Raw genomic sequence first — 21,877 nt, 5'->3', positions numbered from 1 at the left:
TTATTATAACAAAGTTGGACATTTTCTGATGAAATTTTTTTCATTTTTGATTAAATAAAAAATAATTTCCAAAAATATCATTTTAAAATGCCTCCATTTTCCCTAAGGTAAATTATTATAGTTGAAAAACAAGATGAAAGGAAAAAGTTTTGATCAGCTTGAGCTAAATGAGGTCTCACCTCAAACAAGTCCTGAGACCTGTGTGTGCGCGATCATAGCAACTACCTTCCCACCCTTCTCAAAGGTGGCACGAGAGAGAGAGAGAGAGAGAGAGAGAGAGAGAGAGAGAGACAGAGAGAGGGACAGAGACAGAGAGACAGACAGAGACACACACACCACAAGAGAAAGCGCAAGAGCTCCTCTGTCTGGAGAGACCAAAGCCCAGCAGAGGCAGGGAGAGGGCGGTGCAGAGAGAGGCTTGTGTCTCTCAGGAGAACTGCAGAGCCATCTGTCTGGAACATTCGGTATGACAGGCTTCTAAGTATTCTGCAAGTCTCCTTGCCACACAGCCACGTTTGTTTCCTCCTTCCTTTTTAGTACTGCACTATTAGTCCACTGTGCTCCTTTTTCTTGTGCTTTTGAAATAATATCCTTTTAACTTCAACCAAAAGAGTACACTGACAAGTTGAGAATCATTTCTCATTCAAGGAATATAACCTAAAGTCTCTAGTTAACTTTTAAACATTATGATGAAGGGGGAAAAACCATGAATTGTGTTTTGTGTTTTTATGGTTTTTCATCTTTAACTACATATTTTTCACACACATATAATGAGATAACATCCAAATCTGAGAATATTAACAAATGCCATCCAAAGACTTAAATAGGTAGTATCACCAAAAACAACTTACAGGGGTTAAAAAGTCAATCAATTTTTTCTCCATCAAATAAAGTATTATTAGCAATACATGAAATGTCCTACAAGCCACTGAGTGCATCTTTGCTTTGGGGTTTCAGCACATTCTGGAAAGTAATCTTTAGCAGGAGCTTTTTGGTCCACTGCTTAGTGACTTCTATTCAGCAACTTTAGAAACACTTAGTAAGATAGTTTTTAAATTGAGGGACAATATGCAAACATCCTATGAACTTGCCTAACCCACCAAGGCCTGAAAGGGAGCTTGAACAAGGAAGGGCTTTCCTTTACCATCTCCCTGCTAGTGGCCTGAAAAGGAAGTGTGTTTCCCGGTGAACGCTGGACACACAGCAATGTCGAAGGGACCACCAGCAAACCAACCAGGGTTAACAAGCCCTGTGTTTGCACATACTGTTTAGTGTCCCCTCTCCTCTGCTCTGAAAGCTGATGAGCGAAGGAAGAAGAGGCTTTTTACAGAACATGAAGCAGTGTAAATCCAACTAGAATTTCACCATAAATTTTTTTTTGAAAATCCAGCTGATAAAAGCAACCAATCCCAAAGCAAATGCTGTATCTGCCCATGACATACATCAATATTGCAGGAATATCTGTATTTCTTCCTTTAAAGAATGAAAATAGAATCATTAGGCAACAAAAACAATAAATGAGAGGTTTTAAGATATGTTAACTACTATTATCTTGGTTAAAGCATTATTAAGTTATGGAGAAAAATAAAGAATGCTTTTTATTTCTGACCTGGGAATTGTTAAACTACAGGAAGAGCTGTGATTTGAAAACTATTTTACTGAATTAAATATTTTTTGAGTACCTACTATGTGAGATGCACTATGCCAAGTACAGTAAGGAGCACAGCAAGGAGAAAGAATAAATCTTACCGTACAGAACACCAGCCTAGAAAATAGGTGATAAAGACACGTAACCACTACTGTGGGAGAAGCACAGTGACGGGTGTCACAGGAGGCTCACGGATCAGATGGTAAAGAATCCAGAAGATGAAAAGCCTCCTTTTGGGTGCATGGCAGGAGCAGGGCAGGGGATGGGGTGGTAGCAATGACTGTAGTACTAAAAGCAAGGGCCGAGCAAGAGATGGAGATACAGAGAAAGAATCAGATATGGAGGCTCTTCCAAAGGCCAAGCTGCAAGAGTTTGCAGCTAACTGGATATTAGAGGCGAGGGAGGAGAGGATGGTAGAATACAAGCTAAGGATCAGGGGCTGGGAGCATGGGGAGCCTGAAGTGTCTGCTGGAAATCCTAATAGAGGTTTGGAGGGTATGGAAGGGCAAAGCCAGAGAGGGAGACTTGGGAATCATCCACATGGTGCTCACTGTTGAAAACCCATATATTCCCAAGCAAGAAAGGGAGGCCAGTTCTTAAAAAACACTGACATTTGCAATAAGTCTTAAACAAAGTCTTCATGGTTGTTTTAACAAGGGTGAGAACATCTTTTTCTTTTATAGTTGCCCACCTTTCTTCCTACTAGAACTGAATGACATTCCCAAAGGCCTTGTAAGTAATTATGATAAAGCACGGTGGCTGGGAAGCAGTGGTGTAGATGAGGGTTGAAGAGCAGGTATGCAGCGAGAGGAGGTGGGGCATACTGGAAGCTCTTTCAATAAATCTCTGGTAAGAGGGGGGCCACTACTAACTCAGGGTGTTGCTTGAGAGGGTTCCAAAGCCGAGGAAAGGCTTTCTTCCACAGGATGCGAAAGCATGGCTGTAACCTAAGGGAAATGATCCAAAGGAGAGGAAGGAGCTAATGATACAAGACAGAGAAAAATGAATCCCCATGCTTGTTGCTTTCAATCTTCTTGCATTGTACCGTTTTGTAAACCACCTCGAATTCTTGCTCAAACAATGAGAGGTATTAATAAGTAACACAAATTTTCTTTTATTCATTTAAAAATATGAATGATTAAACTGTTTATATTTGCTCTAATAAACATGAAAACTAGTAGGAATGTTCATGTAGCACACAGATTTATTATTATGAGAGAAAGATTATATTGTTTTTATTTTCAGACCTCTAAAAGGTTAAGTTAGCCATTTTCATATTGAATTCCTATTCAATTTGATTATGCTCCCTACTGTGAGGGTAAAACATGAACAAACCAAGCTAATTTATGAGCGGTTCCTTTGTAGCACTGAAATGAAAAGGAACAATAGTTTAATGAACTGGAATTTGTTATCTAATTATGCCAAATAATTCAGAAACATCTGCTGGTGGTTAGTAATACTATAGTTAAACCTCCAAGAATCTGCTCCCAGAGAGATTTCCATTTTATTCAAGCCTTTCTGAGCTTCCAACTGGGGAATCCATATTCAAGTATGGAACTAAGGGATAATACAATGACACACTGACTGAATTTTTTTAATAAACAAATGAACAAAAATAGTGAAAAATAAAAGGTGTGTATCATATGGATTTGGGCCTTAAAATTAACTCCCAAATTTAAGAAATATCATAGACTACTGTAATATCCAACATTCACCCAAATGTTTATTGAGTAGGTGGTATGCATCAGACACTGGCAGTGGTTAAATACACAAAGAAGACATCCATTAGGGAACTTCACCTAATGGGGAAGACAGAGAATATAAACCAACCACTGAATCACCACCCAACAAGTGGTAAGGAGAGATGTGTAGAGGGCATTATGGATACCAAAAACGTGTAACTAACTCAGAAGGGCTACTCAGAAGAGATGACTATTCAAGCTGAGTTTTGCCAAGATGTGTGGTGGTGAGGGAGGAAAAAGAAAGGCTGGGGAAATGATGGTGCCAAAGGCACATCGAGCACAATCCCTTCTGGAAACTTAGAGTTAGTCCAGTACGGCTGAAGCACAGCCTCAGGAGAAGAGAGTAAGAGATGAGGCCAGTGAGGTAAGCAGGCGTCCTATCCTGACGGCCTTATTTGCAAACTAGGGAATATGGGCTTCATCTTAATGGTGATAGGGACTCACGGGAAGATTCTAAGTAGGGAAGGGAACTGTTAGACTAACCAATTTCTAACAGGCCAGTTTAAGTTTCCATTTATGGATTCTAACATAATAAACAACAATAACCCAAAGTAATAAAGGAGGAAAAAAGTCAAGTGGAAGCAAATGTTTATACTAAGTCAAGGATATTCACAGGCTAAGCATACAGAGTGATAAGCCATTGTTGTATGTTCATGCATTCACTCAATAAACTTGGACTGAGCACCTACTATGTGTCAGGCATTGAGTACACAGTTCTTGATACATTTTAAGTCCCATGAGGGCAGGGGCTAGACCTGATTCTATCTAGGTAGATTTAGATTCTATCTAAAGGAAAAGGAAGCATTGCCTCTTACCCAGTGTACTTTTCACATTTTCAGAGTGCAACAGAAAGCATGAAGTGTCCAGCACTATCAGAAGTGTATCTGGCCTTCACTGTATTATTCTTGAGCCATGTCTCCACCGGAGCACTCTCAGACAAAGTCCATGATAGCATGCGGCATGTATGTAGCCGTGCACACAAAAAGAATACTGCAGAACTACTTTTTCAAGTGAGTCAACAGGCTTGTGTAATAAAGAAATGGAGAAACTGCTGGTATCTTGGATCTTTGCTAATATTTACAATAACAATTAGTGACAATATTAGCTACTATGTATTTTCAACCACTATATTAAGGACCTTATATATATGGTCTCATTTATTTCTATGTGAACAAGAGAATTAATAGCCTTTGCTTTCACGATGAAAATGAGAGTAGAACGAATAGCTGACACTTGGCAGAGAGAGGATTAAAGGTACCTTCTCTTACTCCAAACTGCGAGCCCTTTCCTCTACACTATGTGCTGTGGAAGTGTCCTCCACGAGCTTCCCATCCCACTCAGAGTAAAACCTGCAGTCCTTCCCATGGTGGATAGGGCCCCACATAACCTGTGATCCCAACATACCTCCATCCCCCAGGTAGCTCTCTGTCCTTATCTACTACTACTTTCCCCTAGCTTTCTCCACTCCAGCCACACGGCCCTTCTTTGTAGTCCTCAAATTGGCCTAGAACATTCGTATCTCAAAGCCTGTTCTATGAGGTGACGATGTCGCTATTTCATACATGACTCATTCCCCTACATCCTTCAAGTGTCTGCTCAAAACCCACCTTAGCTGTGAGGTCACTGCTGACCACTCTGCCACGTCCCCCCGAACCTGCTTTATTTTTTTTCATTGCATTAGCCACCTAGCACATCATCCATTTTTTCCTTCTCTGTCTCCCTCCCCTGTAAAAATATAAGTTCCTTGAGGACAGGAACTAATATATACCTGCACATATTAGGCCCCCGAAATTTAATGAACAGATGAGTAGACAAATCACAAAATAGAAAAACACATAACAAGCCTCAGCGCTAGTAATCAGAAAAATTGTGAAATAGTACCCTTCCTGTCTTTACTTCCTTCTCCCACTCCATGGTATCACCCATTCCTTCCCCCATTCCAAAATGTGCTGTGCTTTTACCCTGTTGTGTGCTTATATGCTGTGCTTTTCTATACCCGCTACGGTCCCTCTTAGTAATGCTACACCCTCTAAATGAATTGCTTTGTCACTTTCTTCTGTCTCATGCTGTAGCTTCCTGACTCAACAGGCTTGCCTGGTCTTATTACTTTAAGGTCCTTGGTCCATAAATTAAAATTATTCTATCATGTTATGTGAAGAGAAGTATCTATATTTAGCATATTATTCTTCATAGGTATCATGCTAAAAATCATGCTTTAATTTTTAATATAACGGTATACACTTCACTCACCAGGGAAGGCCTGCAGGGGAAATAGTTCAGTTAGACAGACGTTCACATATCCCTCAAACAGACATTTATATCACTCACCTGTCACCTGTCCTAATTAACACCAGTCACTGCAAACCCCCAAATCACCTGATGAGCTGACTGCACTGCTGTTAAGGAGACGGAAACAACAAAGGTCTACATGAAGGCACACACTACACAGCCGAAGATACGTGCTGATGGCAGAAATGGCAGTCGGGAAAGACTAGCAGTGTAAAGAGGACCCATTCAGTTATTAAAATGTCAAGTTTGTGATCATAAAAATCTATCAAAGCACACATACATTTCTTGGACAGCAGCTTTTTCCTGCTTGCTTCACACCACGAAACACACCGTCCAATGAAACTCAAAGGTAAAAAGTCAGAGTGGAAAGAGAAAGGAGCAGCTTCCAGCGCAGCTGGGCCAGACACAATGCGTGGCCCCCTGCCATGCCAGAGGCGGCAGGCCTGGCCTGACTCATCTTCCCTTCGCCCAGGAACAACTCAACTGTCCAAATTAACTCTTTCCAAGAAGTGCTTATTTCCTAAATGTAGAACAATTCAAGCACATTGAGGCATTTTCAACCTATCAATTTTTACTTTTTTGTTGTTCCTTAGGGAAGAAAGAAAAAACCTTAATAATTAACGATGAAAAGTCCTAAAGGTTCATGGATATGAAACCAGTCTTTTAAAAATAGTACTTTGTTTTTTACGTTTTAAATAAAAATAAATTTTCCTTCTAGTCAATCTGTCCCCTCCCCTGGGTGATTTCTTATTAATAACAGCTTATATTGAGATATAATTCACATACCATAAAACCTATCCTTTTAAAGTATACCATGTAGTGGCTTTCAGTATATTCACAAAGTACTCATTCTGTTTTTAAAAATAAAAAGCCAAATTAAAAAGGTATATTTGTAACTTTATTTTCTCAGGCATGAGTTTTTTTCAATATGGCTTTTCAATGTAAAATACAGTCTCACCATCCTGTTTTCCTAGTTTCTTCCTATTCTGTTTTTTAAGGATAGTAGAATTACATTAATACATAAAAATCAAAGTTTATAGAAATCCCTTTCTACATAGAATGGCTTGACTGGTAATTTGGTTCTAATGCCAGGCTCTGGGACTTGTCTGGCATTGCATTTGCACAGAAAGTTCAGTAACTTCATTTAGTTTTATATATTGCAGATAAATAATAAAGGTTATTAAAGGGACTGTTCCTGATACTTTATATAAGATTCAGAAAACATCAATTGCCCATATCAAAGGATACCATAATTACTAGAGGGACTTTGAGAGAAGCTACACACATCCCGCCTCAACGAGGAACTCTTTGTTATGGTGGATCTCAAGACGATAACTGTTAATTCTGAGATGAAACCAATCTGATGAAAAATGTGTAACTTATTATAAAATGCCATTTCTTCAGAACTGTATGGCAAAGCACGACCAAACAATATTTTTCTGCCAAATTCTCTTATCATTGCTGTAGATTAGTCTAAAACATGCATTCCCAATGGATGGTAATAATGCCCTTAAGGGAGCAAAAATTAACCTTTAGGAATCAAAAAACTAACTCTTTTTATACACAAAGCAGATATACATACAGTCTGTAAACAGATAATACAGAGTATCTCTGATTATATTAAACTTTTATGAAGGCAATGATTAAGAAAAATGTCTAAAAGACATCTTATGGAGAGTGATTTTTAAAAAAAGATGGAGAAATATTGATGTAAAAGAAACTTTTCTTGACAAATATGTCAAATTTTTATAGTTCCACACATCACTGTCTTCTATCTTCAAAGATGAGGCTGCTTTATAGGATGGTTATTTGCAGGAACAGAGGTGACTCAAAGACTACATCGCCAATATTCCTTGTACACAGATGGTGACTATGTGAGTTACAGCAACTGTATTTCTTTTATCTCTTTTACATAGGGCCAAATCTCCAAACATTAGAAGAAAACTTTTAAAGCTGAAATATTAAGCTTATGACACCAGTAAAAAAAAAAAGCAACATGGACAAGCACTTAAATAAGAATGGTGATTTTAATGGTAGCCGAAAACATGGAACATTCTAAGACAGTTGCAGCTGGGCTCTCACCATTAGACCACCCTGCTGCTTAGGTAATTCCCTCTCCTATGCTTTGATGAGCAACATCTGAAAAACAAAAATACGAGCAGAGAGTGTACTCAAGTGGGAATTTCCTATAAAATAACTTTTGGTCAAGTAAATCACACTGAAAATGCAGCTGACTTGTCTTTTTAAAAATCAATTTTAGCACTGGGACAGTCACAGGCAATCAGAAAATTTCCTACTGCATCACAGGGAATACCCCATTGCCACTTAACTACTACTCCAAAGGAGCTCTGCAGAGATGCCCACAGTCAGTGGGTCAGGGTAGTGACGGATGTCAACAGAAGTAGCATTGTGAAAGGTTTCCATAGCAGAAGAGTCTGAGGAAAGAAGGTAAGAATCACAGTGAAATCCCAAGCATGAGAAGTGATCTATGCGGTGACTATAGGGTAATGAGAGGAAAAAGAAAGAAGGGAGAGGGGGCAACACCAGAGCTACTCCTACCCACAGGGAGAAGAGTCACTCGGGGTTCAGCCAGTCTAGCTGGACTGTACCCAATCTTGTCTTTCAGTCTGGGCTGTAACCCACTACCCTGCCTAGCTATGAATGACAGAAATTCCTGCCAACGGATGACCTGGAGGATGCTTTCTCACCCAGCTCTGTCGACTAGGGCTCTAATGGTGTGACCAGTCAGGATGTTCTGTCAGGCACACCTGCTAAAAAGTCCTGAATTAGATGATGAATCTTTCCCTAGAGCTCAGCAATTACTGGAAAACATGTGCTTCTCTGTCAGGGAAGTTCTAACAAAGCCTACGTGGAACTAGGTAGTTAGGTGCAAGCACTGTAGTTCTGGAATGTGAACTTTAAGACAGGGACCATGTCTTGTAAACTGTTTGTTGAACAAATAAGCAAGGTGAGTGAGCAGAGTATGAACTACATGTGGATTTTTCTTTTGATATGAGGATTTAAAAATTATCTATTGATGATGATGATTGAGGGGTAGGTTCATCTGAAAGGTGAATAAAAATTATTGAAAATTCCTGAACTTTCAAAAATGCACATTTTCAACTCCCAAATGAGACTGAAAAATCAGGAAAAATTAGGGTCTGGCTCTTCTATCAAGGAACAAAGCAGAAATTTGCATTAAAAATATCCTTTTAAGCATCAAGGAAGTGATTAATACTGTACCCAAGTGATAAAACAATCTTCACTCTCCAGCTTAACTTGGCAATTATTTTACTGAGGTCCTATAACATACTTAAGTGAAAAGAATTCAGTGTATATAAATGTAAAGTTGTAGTAGGTAATTTTAGAGGCTCTTATCTTTTAAAATAAAGTTAACTTTCACTAACTTCCTATAAAAAGAACATGCTTTACAATTATAAAAAAATTGATGAGGACATAAAACACAAAGCAAAAACACTAGATTCTACTGCTAGCTACTGTGGAATTGTTTACCCCACAAATTCACGTGTTGAGACCCTAACCCCAAAGTCATATAGTGTTTGGACACAGGAACTTAAGAAGGTAGTTAGGAGTAGATGAGGTCTGAGGGTGGGGTCCCCATGATGGGATTAGTGCCCTTATAAAGAGACCACACAGCTTGCTTTCCCCTTCTCTCCACCACTGTGCAGAGAAAGAAGATGGATGGGTGCCTGCAAGCCAGGAACAGGGCTCTCAGCAAGAAGTGAGTTAGCTGGTCCCTTGGTCTTGGACTTCCCAGCCTCCCAAACTGTGAGAAATAAATGTCTGTTGTGTAAGCCACTTTATGGTATTTTACTACTGCAATCCAAGCAGACCGGCTTAACCAACCACCGTAAAGCAAGATACACAATAGTTACTTCAGGAGGCTTGAGTAGAAATCCATTGAGATGGGACTTTCATGACTTAGAAGTCGCATTTATCTAGTTTCTTGTATCCTTCCTTGTCTTTACCATCACAGAACTTTATTACCTCATGGTTCCTCTGTAGTAAACTGGTTGTTAAGAGTAAACAGGAAAGGGCAGGAGGTATTTCTGACTAACGCCAACTAGTTTAATAGTAGTTAATATCTAAAATAAAACCCATTTCTTCTAACCCTTGAGGACTGCTCTTAACATATCCGAAAGCTATTCTGAATTTGGACAAATTTGAGGAAATCCAGTATTTATTTTTAATACAACGTTCTCAAACTTGAGTGTACATAAGCACCATAGGGAAGTCCTTTAACAATCCCCTTCCCCCAGAAAGGCAGATACTGTAGGTCTCCTGGCAAACACTTTTATCCACGTCTCAGATGACTGATGAGGGGAGGGCAGGCGCGCTTCAGAGAGCAGCTGCTGCTCTACCATTACTGAGAAAATAGCCTGTGCATGCAGGTGTATTTTGCTTCGTAACAGAGAAATGTTCTTAAAAACTGTAACCAAATTGGATTTTGTAAGTAAGCTAATTTTTATTTTTTCACAAGATAACTTTAAAATTTTAAAGATACTTTATTCACTCTGAGGAGTGGGAATGGTTTCTTACACCTTCTTCTAAAGGTCAAATCCCATGTTCTTCCTTTCCTCATCTCCATTTCCGGAATTAAAGATTTAACAATTTAGGAATCCTCTTAAGAGTCACATATTTCTCGATTTATCTGTTTTATTCATCAAGAAATTCAGTATTCTAAAAGTGGTTAATTTGTAAACATAACCTTTGAAAACAGACCTTGAAAATGCAGACTAGCTCTTCAGGAAGGATAATAAATTTAGTCAAATAAAGAGAAATTTACCCCTGAAAATCTTACTGCTATGTATTAGCTACAACAGTGTAAGATAAATGTTTCTTCAAAAGAAAATAACTATGAGAGGCCTTCCACCATTTTTAACTTTGTATAAAAAGAAAAAGTCCACACTTAAGGAAAATACTTCCAAATAATGCAGATTAGATACAATGTACTGAGAAACAACAGTGAGATTTTTATTATTTCTTTCAGAGAAAGTAGAGACATGTTTTAAAGCACCTGTGGAGAACCAACACCAAGTAAGAAATGTCATTTCTCAGTGGGTGTTTAGACAAAGTGAACACTGTCACCAGCTGAGCACCGGCAAACTATATTCTAGGCTTAGTTTTGCCACAAAAAGGCCCTATGACCTTGATCAGCTTCTCTGGGTCTAAATCTAATTTATAAAATAAGATGGTTAAATAAAAGTAACTCTTTGATTCCAGCAGTGTAATTCACTCTTAAGTATTTACATCAAAAGGCATTTGTGGTATGTGATGCTTGATCAAATGACATTATTAAAACTGTAACTAGAAACTTGATGATGTGAGTAACTTACTAAGACTGTCCTTGTAGCTATCAGTTACATATCATTGTACTTTGTTTCTTTGAAAAAACTGAATACTTTGAACATCTAAATTTTCACATACTGTATGTACTGAGTTTTTTGAGAGCAATGTACATGTGTACCATAATCTGTTTCTGTAAAAGGAAAGAATGCATCTTTCTATCCTTTTTTCCAACCCATTGTCATTGCTGACTCTAGAAGAAAAAGAAAAAAACCTTAAAGTCAACCACTGAAACAATAGTGTTGCAGTAATTACATCACAGAAATAACATTTCTTTCCTGAAATACTCAAAGATATTCTCTTGAGATTACTTACTCCCAGTAACCAACTTTCTTCTGTCTTCTGTTATGTTAGAGCAAACATTTTCAATTTTAACAAATATTAAATTTACCATTTAATTCTAGCTTTCAGTGGAATACCCAACAGAAATCAACACAGGCACTTGGCAACACCAGAGAGGTTGGGATGCACAGACATTTTAGTCAAAATAAATAAACTTTCCAGGATCTTTATTTGTTGACTTGAGAAACGTAGGTCTGGCAACAACCAGCCAACTTCGCTCCCAAGTTGGCATCCTATCCTCCGTTTACAAAACACCTCAGAGTCTCCCATCCCAGAACTGGCCAGCGAGCACACGCCCATCGGCCCTGCCTGGAGAGGAAACAATAGGAGAGGCGCGAGGAGAGAGCCCAGCGCTCCGGGCGCCCCAACTCCCCAGTCCCAGCCCGCGCCGAACACAGCGCAGGGCGTCCCCGCCCCGGGCACCCAGGACGCCCCAGGCGCCCGCCCCCGAGCTCTGGGGCGCGCGGCTCACCCGCGGCGGCAGGGGCGGAGGGCTGCACTTACCAAACAGGGTCAGGGCCATTGTAAAGGCGCTCGCCAACTGCTCACTACCGCCCGTCAGTCCACGGGCTCCTCTCAGGCCGACCGGCGATCACCGCATCCGCCCGCCGCAAGCACGCCTCGGAGGGAGTCGAGAGTCGGAGGGGCGTGGTGGGGTCGCCGGCGCACAGGGTAGCCGCAGGCCGGGACGCGGGGGGCAGCTGCAAGAAAAAGTTATTTAGGTGTTATTGTCAAACGCACCAGCATAAGGGGAGACCCGCTAGCCCTCGGCGAGCCGGCACTTGTCGCTGCCATCTGTGCACTAAGCGGAACGCGTGCGGGCAGCGGTACCTGCCAGGCGGGAGGCTCGGCCGCGGCGCAGTGGCAGGCGGAGAGGCGGCGCCGCAGTGGCGAAAGCGGCGGCGCGGAGAGGAGCAGCCTTGAAGAGCCCCCGGCAGGGCGCGCTCACTCCGCATCCCGCGGCCTCGCAGACGCCATCTTGCGATAGCGTCTCCCCCTGGATTCGCCGCCGCGCCTTCTCTTGCCACCCCCTCCGGCGGCAGAGCTAAGTGCGTTCCCATGACAACGGGCGCGCGCGGGGGTCGGGGGCGCGCGCCCCTCCTGCCCAGGGCAGAGACCGGCAGTTCCAGCCTCTAGGGAGACTACCTTCAGGATCCTGGTTGGGGTGGGGGCGGTGCGCACGTTAGCTGAAATCCTAGGGGTTTTTTTTTTCTTGAATGGGATTCGAGGAGGCGCAGAGTGGGGAAAAAACAGCTGATACTCGAAAGGGTAAGAGTCACGGAACATGCTCCTGGAATACAGGGACCCAGCCAGGGTCATCTGGGGATCCGGGTCGTTTGAGGACATATCCCTCTGGTGGCGCCCTTAAGGTTAACGGAGAGTCTGGGGCCTATGCCCTGAAGCTACAGGACTCGGGAAGGGATCCGATGTCCTGGTGTAGAACCGAGGGAGACAGTGAATGTCGCTTTCCTTTCCATGTGGATTTAAGGAGCCACTAGTAGTAGTTCCGATCAGATTTTCCTGTCATACCTAAAGAAACAGGAATGGGTTACAAAGCGCCTGGGATTACCTAAAATAAATTGTTACAAGGTCAATGTTTAAACCTAATTTTTTCCTTTTACTTTAGACCGCTTTGATATTGTCTCAGGGAAAAAAATCTACATTTCTCAGTGATTGGCACTTCTCTACCACAAAAGATTGTTCCCCTGAGCTTTTGGCATTTATCTAAGAATCACTGGCAACATCCTTTCTGTGATGTTCTCTGCTGGCCTCCGTCTCTGCCTTAATTAAGGAGAAGCCATGTACCGTCTTGAGATTATCAGCTAAAAGATGTTCTTGAAAAGCTCGGTTATGATTTTTTTTTGTCCTTCTCATTTACTGTATGAAAAAATCCAGTATTCTCTAGTTGCTATATTTGTTCCCCGTTTTAAAAATTCCTCCTTTTTTCTTATGTCTCTGCTTAAGGATTTGGTATTATTTCCACATCTAATGATGTAGTTCTTGTCTTTGGTTCTTATTCCTATGCGCATCTTTCCACTTTCAGTTCCTCAGATTCCCTAATGTCATTTTCTTCTTATCTCTAATTTTCAACTAATTCTTTTAAGAATATTATATAAATAGCTTGTATTTAATTTATCTTGAGATCAAAATCATTATAAAAATTACTACTTCAAATAGAACCACAGTGAATCCATCATCGTTTCACAGCTGACTCAAACATTAGTAAAAAAAGAAAAGTGGATTGGAAGGAGGAGCCAAGCCTTTTGTTTCACACCAGTTGAGAAAAAAGAAATGGTAAAAGAATTCAACATAAATGGGCAAATGTGTAAGATGTCACATGCTTGAAATTTCTAATGTAGTAAATGGCTCTCCTTTCACCACTACTATCAAAATAAATGTTGGAATCCTCCGAATTTTAAATCGTTAATGAAAAGGACTCCTGATTTTGAACAGCCTTTCTGCTCATGAAAAATTACAAACACATAGCTCATGAAGATAAGTGAGAAACTCCAGAAGACTTTGTGAGACAGATTGATAACCATGGAAAGATCACTGCTGATCTGCTTCTACAACCAGAAAACTCAGAAGCTAAAGAGCCATGTACTGTCTCAACCGGTGGTCTTCAACCAAAGAAGGTCGAAGGGACCTAATTTCCCTTTGAGGCTCTAATGAAAATACTGTCCCCTTTCCCGGACAATTGCTTGTGTACCTCCATACACTCACCAAAAAAATATCACACAGCTTCAGGGGGATTATGGAATAAACCAGGGACCTTAGTTTAATCCTCAATATCCTTTGTAATCCCAGAAAGTTTCTGCCTTTATAGTTAAAAGTTCTAAAGACTTCCCCTTTCACAAAAAAAGCATGGAATTTTCAAGAAGGGACTAAACTACCCCAATTTACATATAAGGAAACTGAGGACACAACAATCAAAAGGTTTTCCCACATGTGTACACCTATTTAGTGGCAAAATAGGAAAATCTTAGGCATCTGTTATTCTCCCTCCCCCTTCCTCCACTCTGTACCAACTTAGAGGTTAAAACATGTTTTGAACTTAAAAATAAAATTTTGTTTAGTATTAGAAGCAGAGTAGCAAGAGTGGGGGTGTGGGGGACAGGGATTTAGTTCTCAGCCATTGTTGTATGGTTGGGTCTCACAGTTTGGGAAGTTGGATTTTGTCCCAGAGTCTATTCACAGCCTCCTTCACTCAGAACTACAAGTCCAATAAGGCTAAGAGAAGAAACGTGCTTTTCTCGCCTCTGTGCTAAGCTTGCTTATAAAGAGGTACGAGAGCATCGAGGTTTTGGTGCTCCACTTTAGCTGGCTGCAATTCCTTCTCTCTTGGGGGTTAGGAACTCCCTAACTCCCTTGGGGGTTATCCCCGAGGGGAGTCAGAGGGAAGCTAACAGTCCTGTGCTCTGACACACCCCAGGGAACCAGTCCTTGGCTACTGGAGCAGCTTTGCTCTCACTAGTTGTGGTCAAACACAGTCCAAACCTAGTGTTAGCCTCAGCTTTGGCTCAGGAGGGGAACTTCGTCTTTTCTATGTAAGTCTTGGCACTCCCACACCCCAAACACAGACATACAGACACCCAGGAGATGTTTTGGGGATACTATTTGAAACAGTACAGCTGAATGTTGCCATGTTTTCCTTTTCAAGCATCTAGCTCTCCACAAGTGGTTCCTTTCTATTGATTTCCTAATGGTTCGATGCTCTAACAAACAGTTTTCTATGCTTGATCAAAGTCCTTTGTCTTGAAAATAGTATCTGTTTTTATCACATGGCATTATCTGATGAGAAATAGAGTGTTTCTTTTCTCACTTAACTGGAAGTAAAGCAGCAGTCTTTTGGCAGCGGATTCAATGTAAGGAAGGGCGTTCACCACTTGAGGGTGATTATTATGGGTGGTGCCTTAGATTGTTTATTAAAAAGGGCGAAGAAGGAATTGACATTTCAAAACATTTATGTTTTCATTCAAAGATTTAATTTTGTGCTCGACACGCAACCATTTAGAAGAGCCAGACTGGTTTGCTCTGTTACTAAATAGTTGTTAAATTTTTAGTTTTACTCCTGGTTCTCATCCTCATTTGTAAAGTGAAGAAATGGGACTAGGCTATCTCTGGTGTCCCTTTTAGATTTAGCTGTAATTCTGTGATATTTAAAATATTTAAATTAACTGGATTATGGGTAAAACAAGGCATTTTTGTTTGACTCTTCAACATATTTAAAATGCTATTATATCTAGTAAGTCTGAGTCATAACTTACAGTTTTATAAATTCCTAGTGTAATAAGGAAGGCATATTTTATTAAAACATTTATACTGCAATTTCATCTACAGTATCTCATACTAACATTATACTTATTGTATAGAGAGCAAGCCTCTTTTAAGTTTAACAGGATCAAAATTTAAATTACGCACTAAAGAATCCATTTTAAATTTACTGAAATGGTTTCTCATTTTTAAGTTTTGTTGACTAAACAGGACTTAAACAACCTTTTAAAATTTTTTTCTACATTTCAAACAACTTATCACAAATGTTTTGTATTTTCTTTTTCTTGTGTTACTCATTTAGATTCGCTCCCGTTGGTAAATATTGATTTGTCTGTCAGTTTTGAATGAAGTAGAAATTAATGAGGCGATTCTGCCTCACAATAACCAGTTAAAATCGTAGCACTTCATCATGGCCACACAACTTTAAACACTAGCAATGCCCAGTAATATTAGCACAGTTCCCAAAATAGTGCAGAAGTTCGCAGTTGAAGAAAAACATTACAAAGCATATTTCTGCTAATGTGATAGAAACATTTTCTATTCTTCAGTTATACCAATTTAAGGTTTAAATTATTTAAAATATTCACAATATGTGACATTCTTTCTAACCTCTATTTATATTACCAGTGGAAGTATTTATGTCCATAAGGTAAATTTGTTTAGTATAGATTTGGTCTGTTTTTCATAATGTTTTCCTCAGACACTTAATTCAGGTGAGTTTTACCACCCTCCCCTCTTGTCTTAGGCTTTCTTAATGAGCACTTCACCTGATATTTGCAGGGCATTCCATGATTTATATAAACAGCACTTCACAGGGCAGAGCCACATACAGCATTGGTGTTGAACATGAAGATTTAGTTCATAAAACTACTTAAGAAAACAAAAAGAATGCTTGTGTCATTCACTATAAAATTGGATTTAAGCTTAAATAATTCAAGGCATTGTGAGAAAGACTTAATTTTGTTTTGTTGACCACCAGAGGGTGCTTAAATTATATCCACAGGAGTAATCTTGAATCTTAGAAATGAAGTAAAATATGAAAGATACCTAAGAATCCTTAAGAATTGCAAACCTTCTCAGTTCCCCCACACGGTACAGAAAAGCATCCCCCCAAAGCTGTGCTAAATGGGAGGTGGCTATGGACCGGACAAGCACAACTGTGGAACTGCGTACTGCTGAGAAACTGTACTGCTGAGCGGTGCTTGCTCAGTCCTTACGTCACTTCCCAAGTGAAAAACTGTGCTTGCAGAAGGTGTGTGTGTGTGTTTGTGTGTGTGTGCGCATGCAGAGAAAGGGAAAATTTTAATTCAAAAGCAGAATGAAAAGGTTTTCTATCCCTGACCCAGGATAATAGATTTCTTGTTCATTGTTCGGCTTGAGGAGAAAATTTTAGTTCAACAGGTGATGGAACCACAGATGTTGCTACAAACCCGAGGTTAGAATCTCCTAAAAGCCACAGGCCCTATTTTTAAAATTTTGTGATAGAATGTACTTTGACATGTTAAAATGACCTCTGGTTTGGAGTGGCCAAGGAAAAAGAAAGGGTAAAAAAAGTCTGTCTTTAATTTGCTTTGACTACATGTTTAAAAGAATACTGTATTCCCTGGTAAATAATAAAGCAGATCTTTTGGAAGTTTGTGTAGGCTTAAAACACATTTTCAAATGCACATTAGATAAAAGTACAGAGATTGTGACTGCTCTCAAGTAAGTTTTTGTTCTGGACTATAATCATATTATAGTACTTTAAGCCAGCATTTCCATTTGTGTGTATTTTTCTGAGGTCATCAGGCATAACTAATGCACAGTGTAGCTACACGTCTATTTGACTTGAGCACTTGGATTTCTGCCAGACTGTGTTTTCAAGGGGGTATAAGGAGATTTGGCTACAAATCAAATCTCCCTAACATGGCCATGATTTTTCTGGTTGATGTGGGTGTCCACAATAAGATGACTTATTCAAGCTCATTACATTGTGAGTTATAAATCAGAAAAGTAGCTGGGCTCTGGGTGAGAATTACATACTGTCTAATTAAATAACAGAGCTAAAAAAGAGAGAAGTATATTTTTATGCTGAAAATCATGATCTAGGCTCAAACCTTGTCTGCCCCTGCGATGGATTTTTCACAAAGTTCCTTTGTATGCTGTTGTTAAACAGATCTTATATCAGACACCAAGGACAATGCACCAGTTGGAATTCAGCTATCCATCCTTCATCCAATTAACAAATATTAACTGAGTCGCTATGTTATACCAGGCATTGTGCTAGATTCTGGCAAAGGACTCAAAGATGAATCAAACATGTATCCATATCTTTAAAAATTTGCAACCCCCAGGGGTAAGACTTATAAATGGGACAATGACAAAGGCCACAAGAGGGGTACAGATTAAATATTGTGGGCATTCACAGAGGAAAGAAAGATTATTTCTAGCTGGCGAAATGGATGAAGGCCCCATAAAGGATGAAGCTGTGCTTTGAGGTGTGGATAGGAATTAGGTCAACAGAAGAAAGAGAGAGGGCCCTAGCCAGGTAGCTCAGTCGGTTAGAGCAGGTTCCATCCCCAGTCAGGGCACACTCAAGAATTAACCAATGAGTGCATAAAGGAGTGGAACAACAAATCAATGTTTCTCTCTCTTTCTCTCCACCCCCACCTTCTTCCTCTCTCTGTCTCTCTCCTACTCCCTTCTTCTCTCTCTCTCAAATCAATACATTTTTAAAAATGAAAGGGAGAGGTGGGGTTTAAGCAAGAGGGAAGAGCATGATAAAAGTCTTGAGGAAAGAGGTGGGGAATCATGAGAAGAATTTCAGGTAGGACATTCTGGCTATAGCAAGGATTCGTGGGAGGAGCGGCTGGACACATGGGCTGGGGACCTATGCAGGTGGCCGACCTGTTACACTGATGCTTATTACGTTATCTGAAACCTGCCATCTTCCTGCAAGTACTCGAGACAGCTAAGAATTGGGATTTTTATATAAAACTCTGGTCTCAATTTGTTTTATTGCCCTATTTTCCAGTAACAAATTTCAAAGTACCCACCAATATATGTGTGTAAACAAGTATGTTTGTACATGTGCTATTGTTGTAAGCTAATAACTGAAGGCACAATAACCTGTAAGGTGAAGTTCATCACTATTGATATAAAGTCATATTTTAAAGTCTTCATGAAAATGTTTAATTTGGGGGTCAAGCTTTATCAGAGCTTATTGTATCATCAATATCTTACTTCAAGCTGCGAAAGAGCTTGCACCCAGTGTAGCAGTCACGCCACCTCTGCTGTTTCTGCTGTGTTTATCTGTGTTTGTATAATCAGTAGGAAAACCAATGCATGGTTTTCTTGAAAGGATCTTTGAAGACAGTTGTCTATTTGGTGAGGATTAGTTTAGTTAAAAAACACATGATATTGTATAAACTGTAAATCCAATTAATTTGACCATGTAAATAGCAGTAAGTTGCAATAAGGCAAATGAGAAAAAAGGAATCAACAGCATTGGCAACCCCACATCACAGTGGAAGTCCTTTCTTCTCCCAGGATAACTTCCCCATAATACACGTGAGGTGGGATTTTTCAACATGCAAACTAAGAAAGGGGAATCTGTGTCAACATGTAATATAAATTACTAATAAGGCTTAATTTTTTCCTCACTTAGAAAACAACTAATGACTACAGATAGAAGCTCTGCTTTTCTTTCCACAAGACCATGAGAGTGTAGCATACCCCTTGGGACATGCGCACTACACTTTGGAGACTGCCGGTGTAGACAGTGGGAGAGCAGGGCAAGGACGTGTGCGGCGGTGTGGTCAGGGCTGGCCTGTGGAGGAGTAATCCGATGTCTGTGTGCAGAATAGGTTGCAGGAGAGAAACTGAATTGTAGGGTCTCTTAATTCGAGCCCTACCCACTTATTAATTGCAATTGTCACCAAGTGCTAAGAATTCTGGGCTGAAGTATGAAGTGAGCCTAGCTTTCAAGCAGTTCCCCATGTCACTCAAACCTCTAATACCTTGGGCAAATGAGGCTGAACTTTATTGAGGAGTAGAGAAAAACTACTATATAAAGGATATAAAGAGATAACATGGTTAGCAGTAGAGTGGACCCTTCTTAACTTAGAACCTAAGCCTGGTGAAAGTTTTTCAAACATTCTGTTTCTCCTTACTACTGAGTGGAAGCATCGTCTATAGAACACATACATACCTTATCAAGCATGGGACCTGATGGAATGCAGGGTGAGGGTGGGGAATTACCATCTACTACCTCCCTAGAACTTCTCTAACACTATTGTACAATACATCTTTAAAAACACTGGTCAGAATGATCTGGCTTCAAATCTTGGCTGTACCTCTCAGTACCTATGTAATTGGGGGCAAGTTCAAATTTCTTTGGACTTCAGTTTCCCCCTCTGTAAAATAGAGGTACACTCTGTATCACTTGGTTTGCAACCTTTTGGTTGCAAGAAATGCAAGGATGAGAGAAAACTTTGCTTAAATTGGCTTAAACAAAGGGAATTTACGGTCCCTGTAATGGGAAAACAAACAAAGAACAAAAAACAGTCAGGGTGAGTTTCAGGAGAGGTTGAGCCAGCAGTGGGGGGGAGGGGGGGGGAACCCCAACAAACCCATCCCTGAGTTTCTCCACTTCTCCAGTCACAGGGTACTGGAGAAATACACACATGGCATCTCCAGACCCTCCCCTAGTGTTGTGAAGCGGCTTCAGAGGTTCTAGACTTCACAGAGCCCTACCTTCCCATCCAAGGGAAGACGATGTCTGGCACAAGTCCTTGAATACGTCCCTCTCGCTGGCCAGGAGTGGGATACGTGCCCATCCATGAATCATGGCTGTGGCTAGGGAAAGGGGGTGAGTGCAGGCCATACGCAGGTTACCCTGAACCTGAGTGGATTAATTCTCCCAAACCTCATGACTGAGATGAATTTCCCAAAGAAAAACCAGTAGACAAGTTGGAGGAGAGAGAGGGGGCTGGGCAGGAAACTCATACTTGTCTGCCTTTTAGGGCCATTCTGAGAATTAAATAAAACACAGAGTGCACATTCAGCAAACACAGTTTTTCGTCCTTTCTCCATGAGGATTAGAATCCTCAGCATTAGGTGAAAGCCAAATTTTCCCTAAGTTAGGGACCCAGGTTTTGTGCCAACAAGTCCTCTCCTTACCAAACAAGGTCTTCTCAAATGTGAGAGCAACACCTGGCTCTGAGCCTCAGAGATATCGCCTACCAGACAATTCAGTCATGGCAGCAACCTGTGGGGAGTAAACATTGTAATCAATGGCTTTCCAAAGTGTGTTTGTCTGCAATGCAATGCCAACCAACAGCTGAATTTTTTTCATTAAATTGGCCATGATTTTGTCATATTTTTCAATTTCAAAATAATTTAAATGTATTTCAAAATATATAATTGACTCAATATCAGGAAAATTACTTTCTATATGTTTTAGGGTCTCCTGTTGAATCTCAGCTGAGATTCCTAGTCTGGTTGTGTATGAGGAACCGCTAGGTTTTATAGGAGCATACTTACATGAACAATATTTAGGGGTGGGTAAGTCTGAATTATGTTAATCATTGGCTCATAACAATAGAGCTTATAAGACGAATATATCCCAGGAACCCAAATGGCCTAGTCTCTGCACAGAGTTGCATTCTAAGGAAGAGTCCATCTGGCAAAAGTTATTGCAAAGGAAGTGTAGTCTTGGGATTCACGAAGAATATTACAGGGCATGCACTTTATTCCGCACAGGAACTCTTCTTAAAGCTTCCTCTTTTTCTGTCATACCCTGCAGCTGTTCTGGAGCAGAGCACTCTCAGACCTCCCCACATTCCCTTCCACTCTTCAGCCTACATGGCCTTTTCTGTGCTCTCCCCATCCTTATTTCCATTACATAATTGGGCTCTCTGGGTTCTGTTTACTTTCCTTAACCTTCAACTACTACTTACGTTCCTCACTATCCAGGGGATCCAGACCCTGGCCCGCCCAGCCAGCAAGAATCTTCTTCCCTGTGCTCCTGCCTCTCAGTTCGAATCTTTTCCTGCCCATTACCTTGATTCTGCACCTAAAACGTGTGGGGGTGGGGATAGGAGGTGAGGCAGAATCTGGCCTTTTCCTTAGAATTTGAGATGGTAAAAAAGATAGCTAAGACAAAATTACAATACATTTTGTCCCCGACTTAAAATGAGTGCCAGGAATGGTGTGAGACCCTCTGCGTACATTT

The 21,877-nt window shown here is 40.5% G+C and overlaps 1 protein-coding gene across 1 annotated transcript in view; it reads right to left on the bottom strand.

The window, feature by feature from the left end:
* Positions 1 to 12,386, bottom strand: part of CHN1 (chimerin 1) — a 158,341-nt gene extending 145,955 nt beyond the window's left edge. The window contains exons 1-2 of the mRNA XM_028509168.2: positions 12,220 to 12,386; positions 11,893 to 12,089 (exon numbers count right to left, since the gene is read on the bottom strand). Coding sequence (XP_028364969.1) covers positions 11,893 to 11,911 — 19 coding nt within the window. The 5' untranslated portion in view covers positions 11,912 to 12,089; positions 12,220 to 12,386. The remainder of the gene's footprint in view (positions 1 to 11,892; positions 12,090 to 12,219) is intronic.
* Positions 12,387 to 21,877: the final 9,491 nt, after the last annotated feature.

Source organism: Phyllostomus discolor, chromosome 4 (genome assembly GCF_004126475.2).
Source record: "Phyllostomus discolor isolate MPI-MPIP mPhyDis1 chromosome 4, mPhyDis1.pri.v3, whole genome shotgun sequence".
Lineage (NCBI taxonomy): Eukaryota > Metazoa > Chordata > Mammalia > Chiroptera > Phyllostomidae > Phyllostomus > Phyllostomus discolor.
The sequence above is the reverse complement of the archived record's forward strand: the minus strand, read 5'-3'. Positions and strand labels throughout refer to the sequence as shown.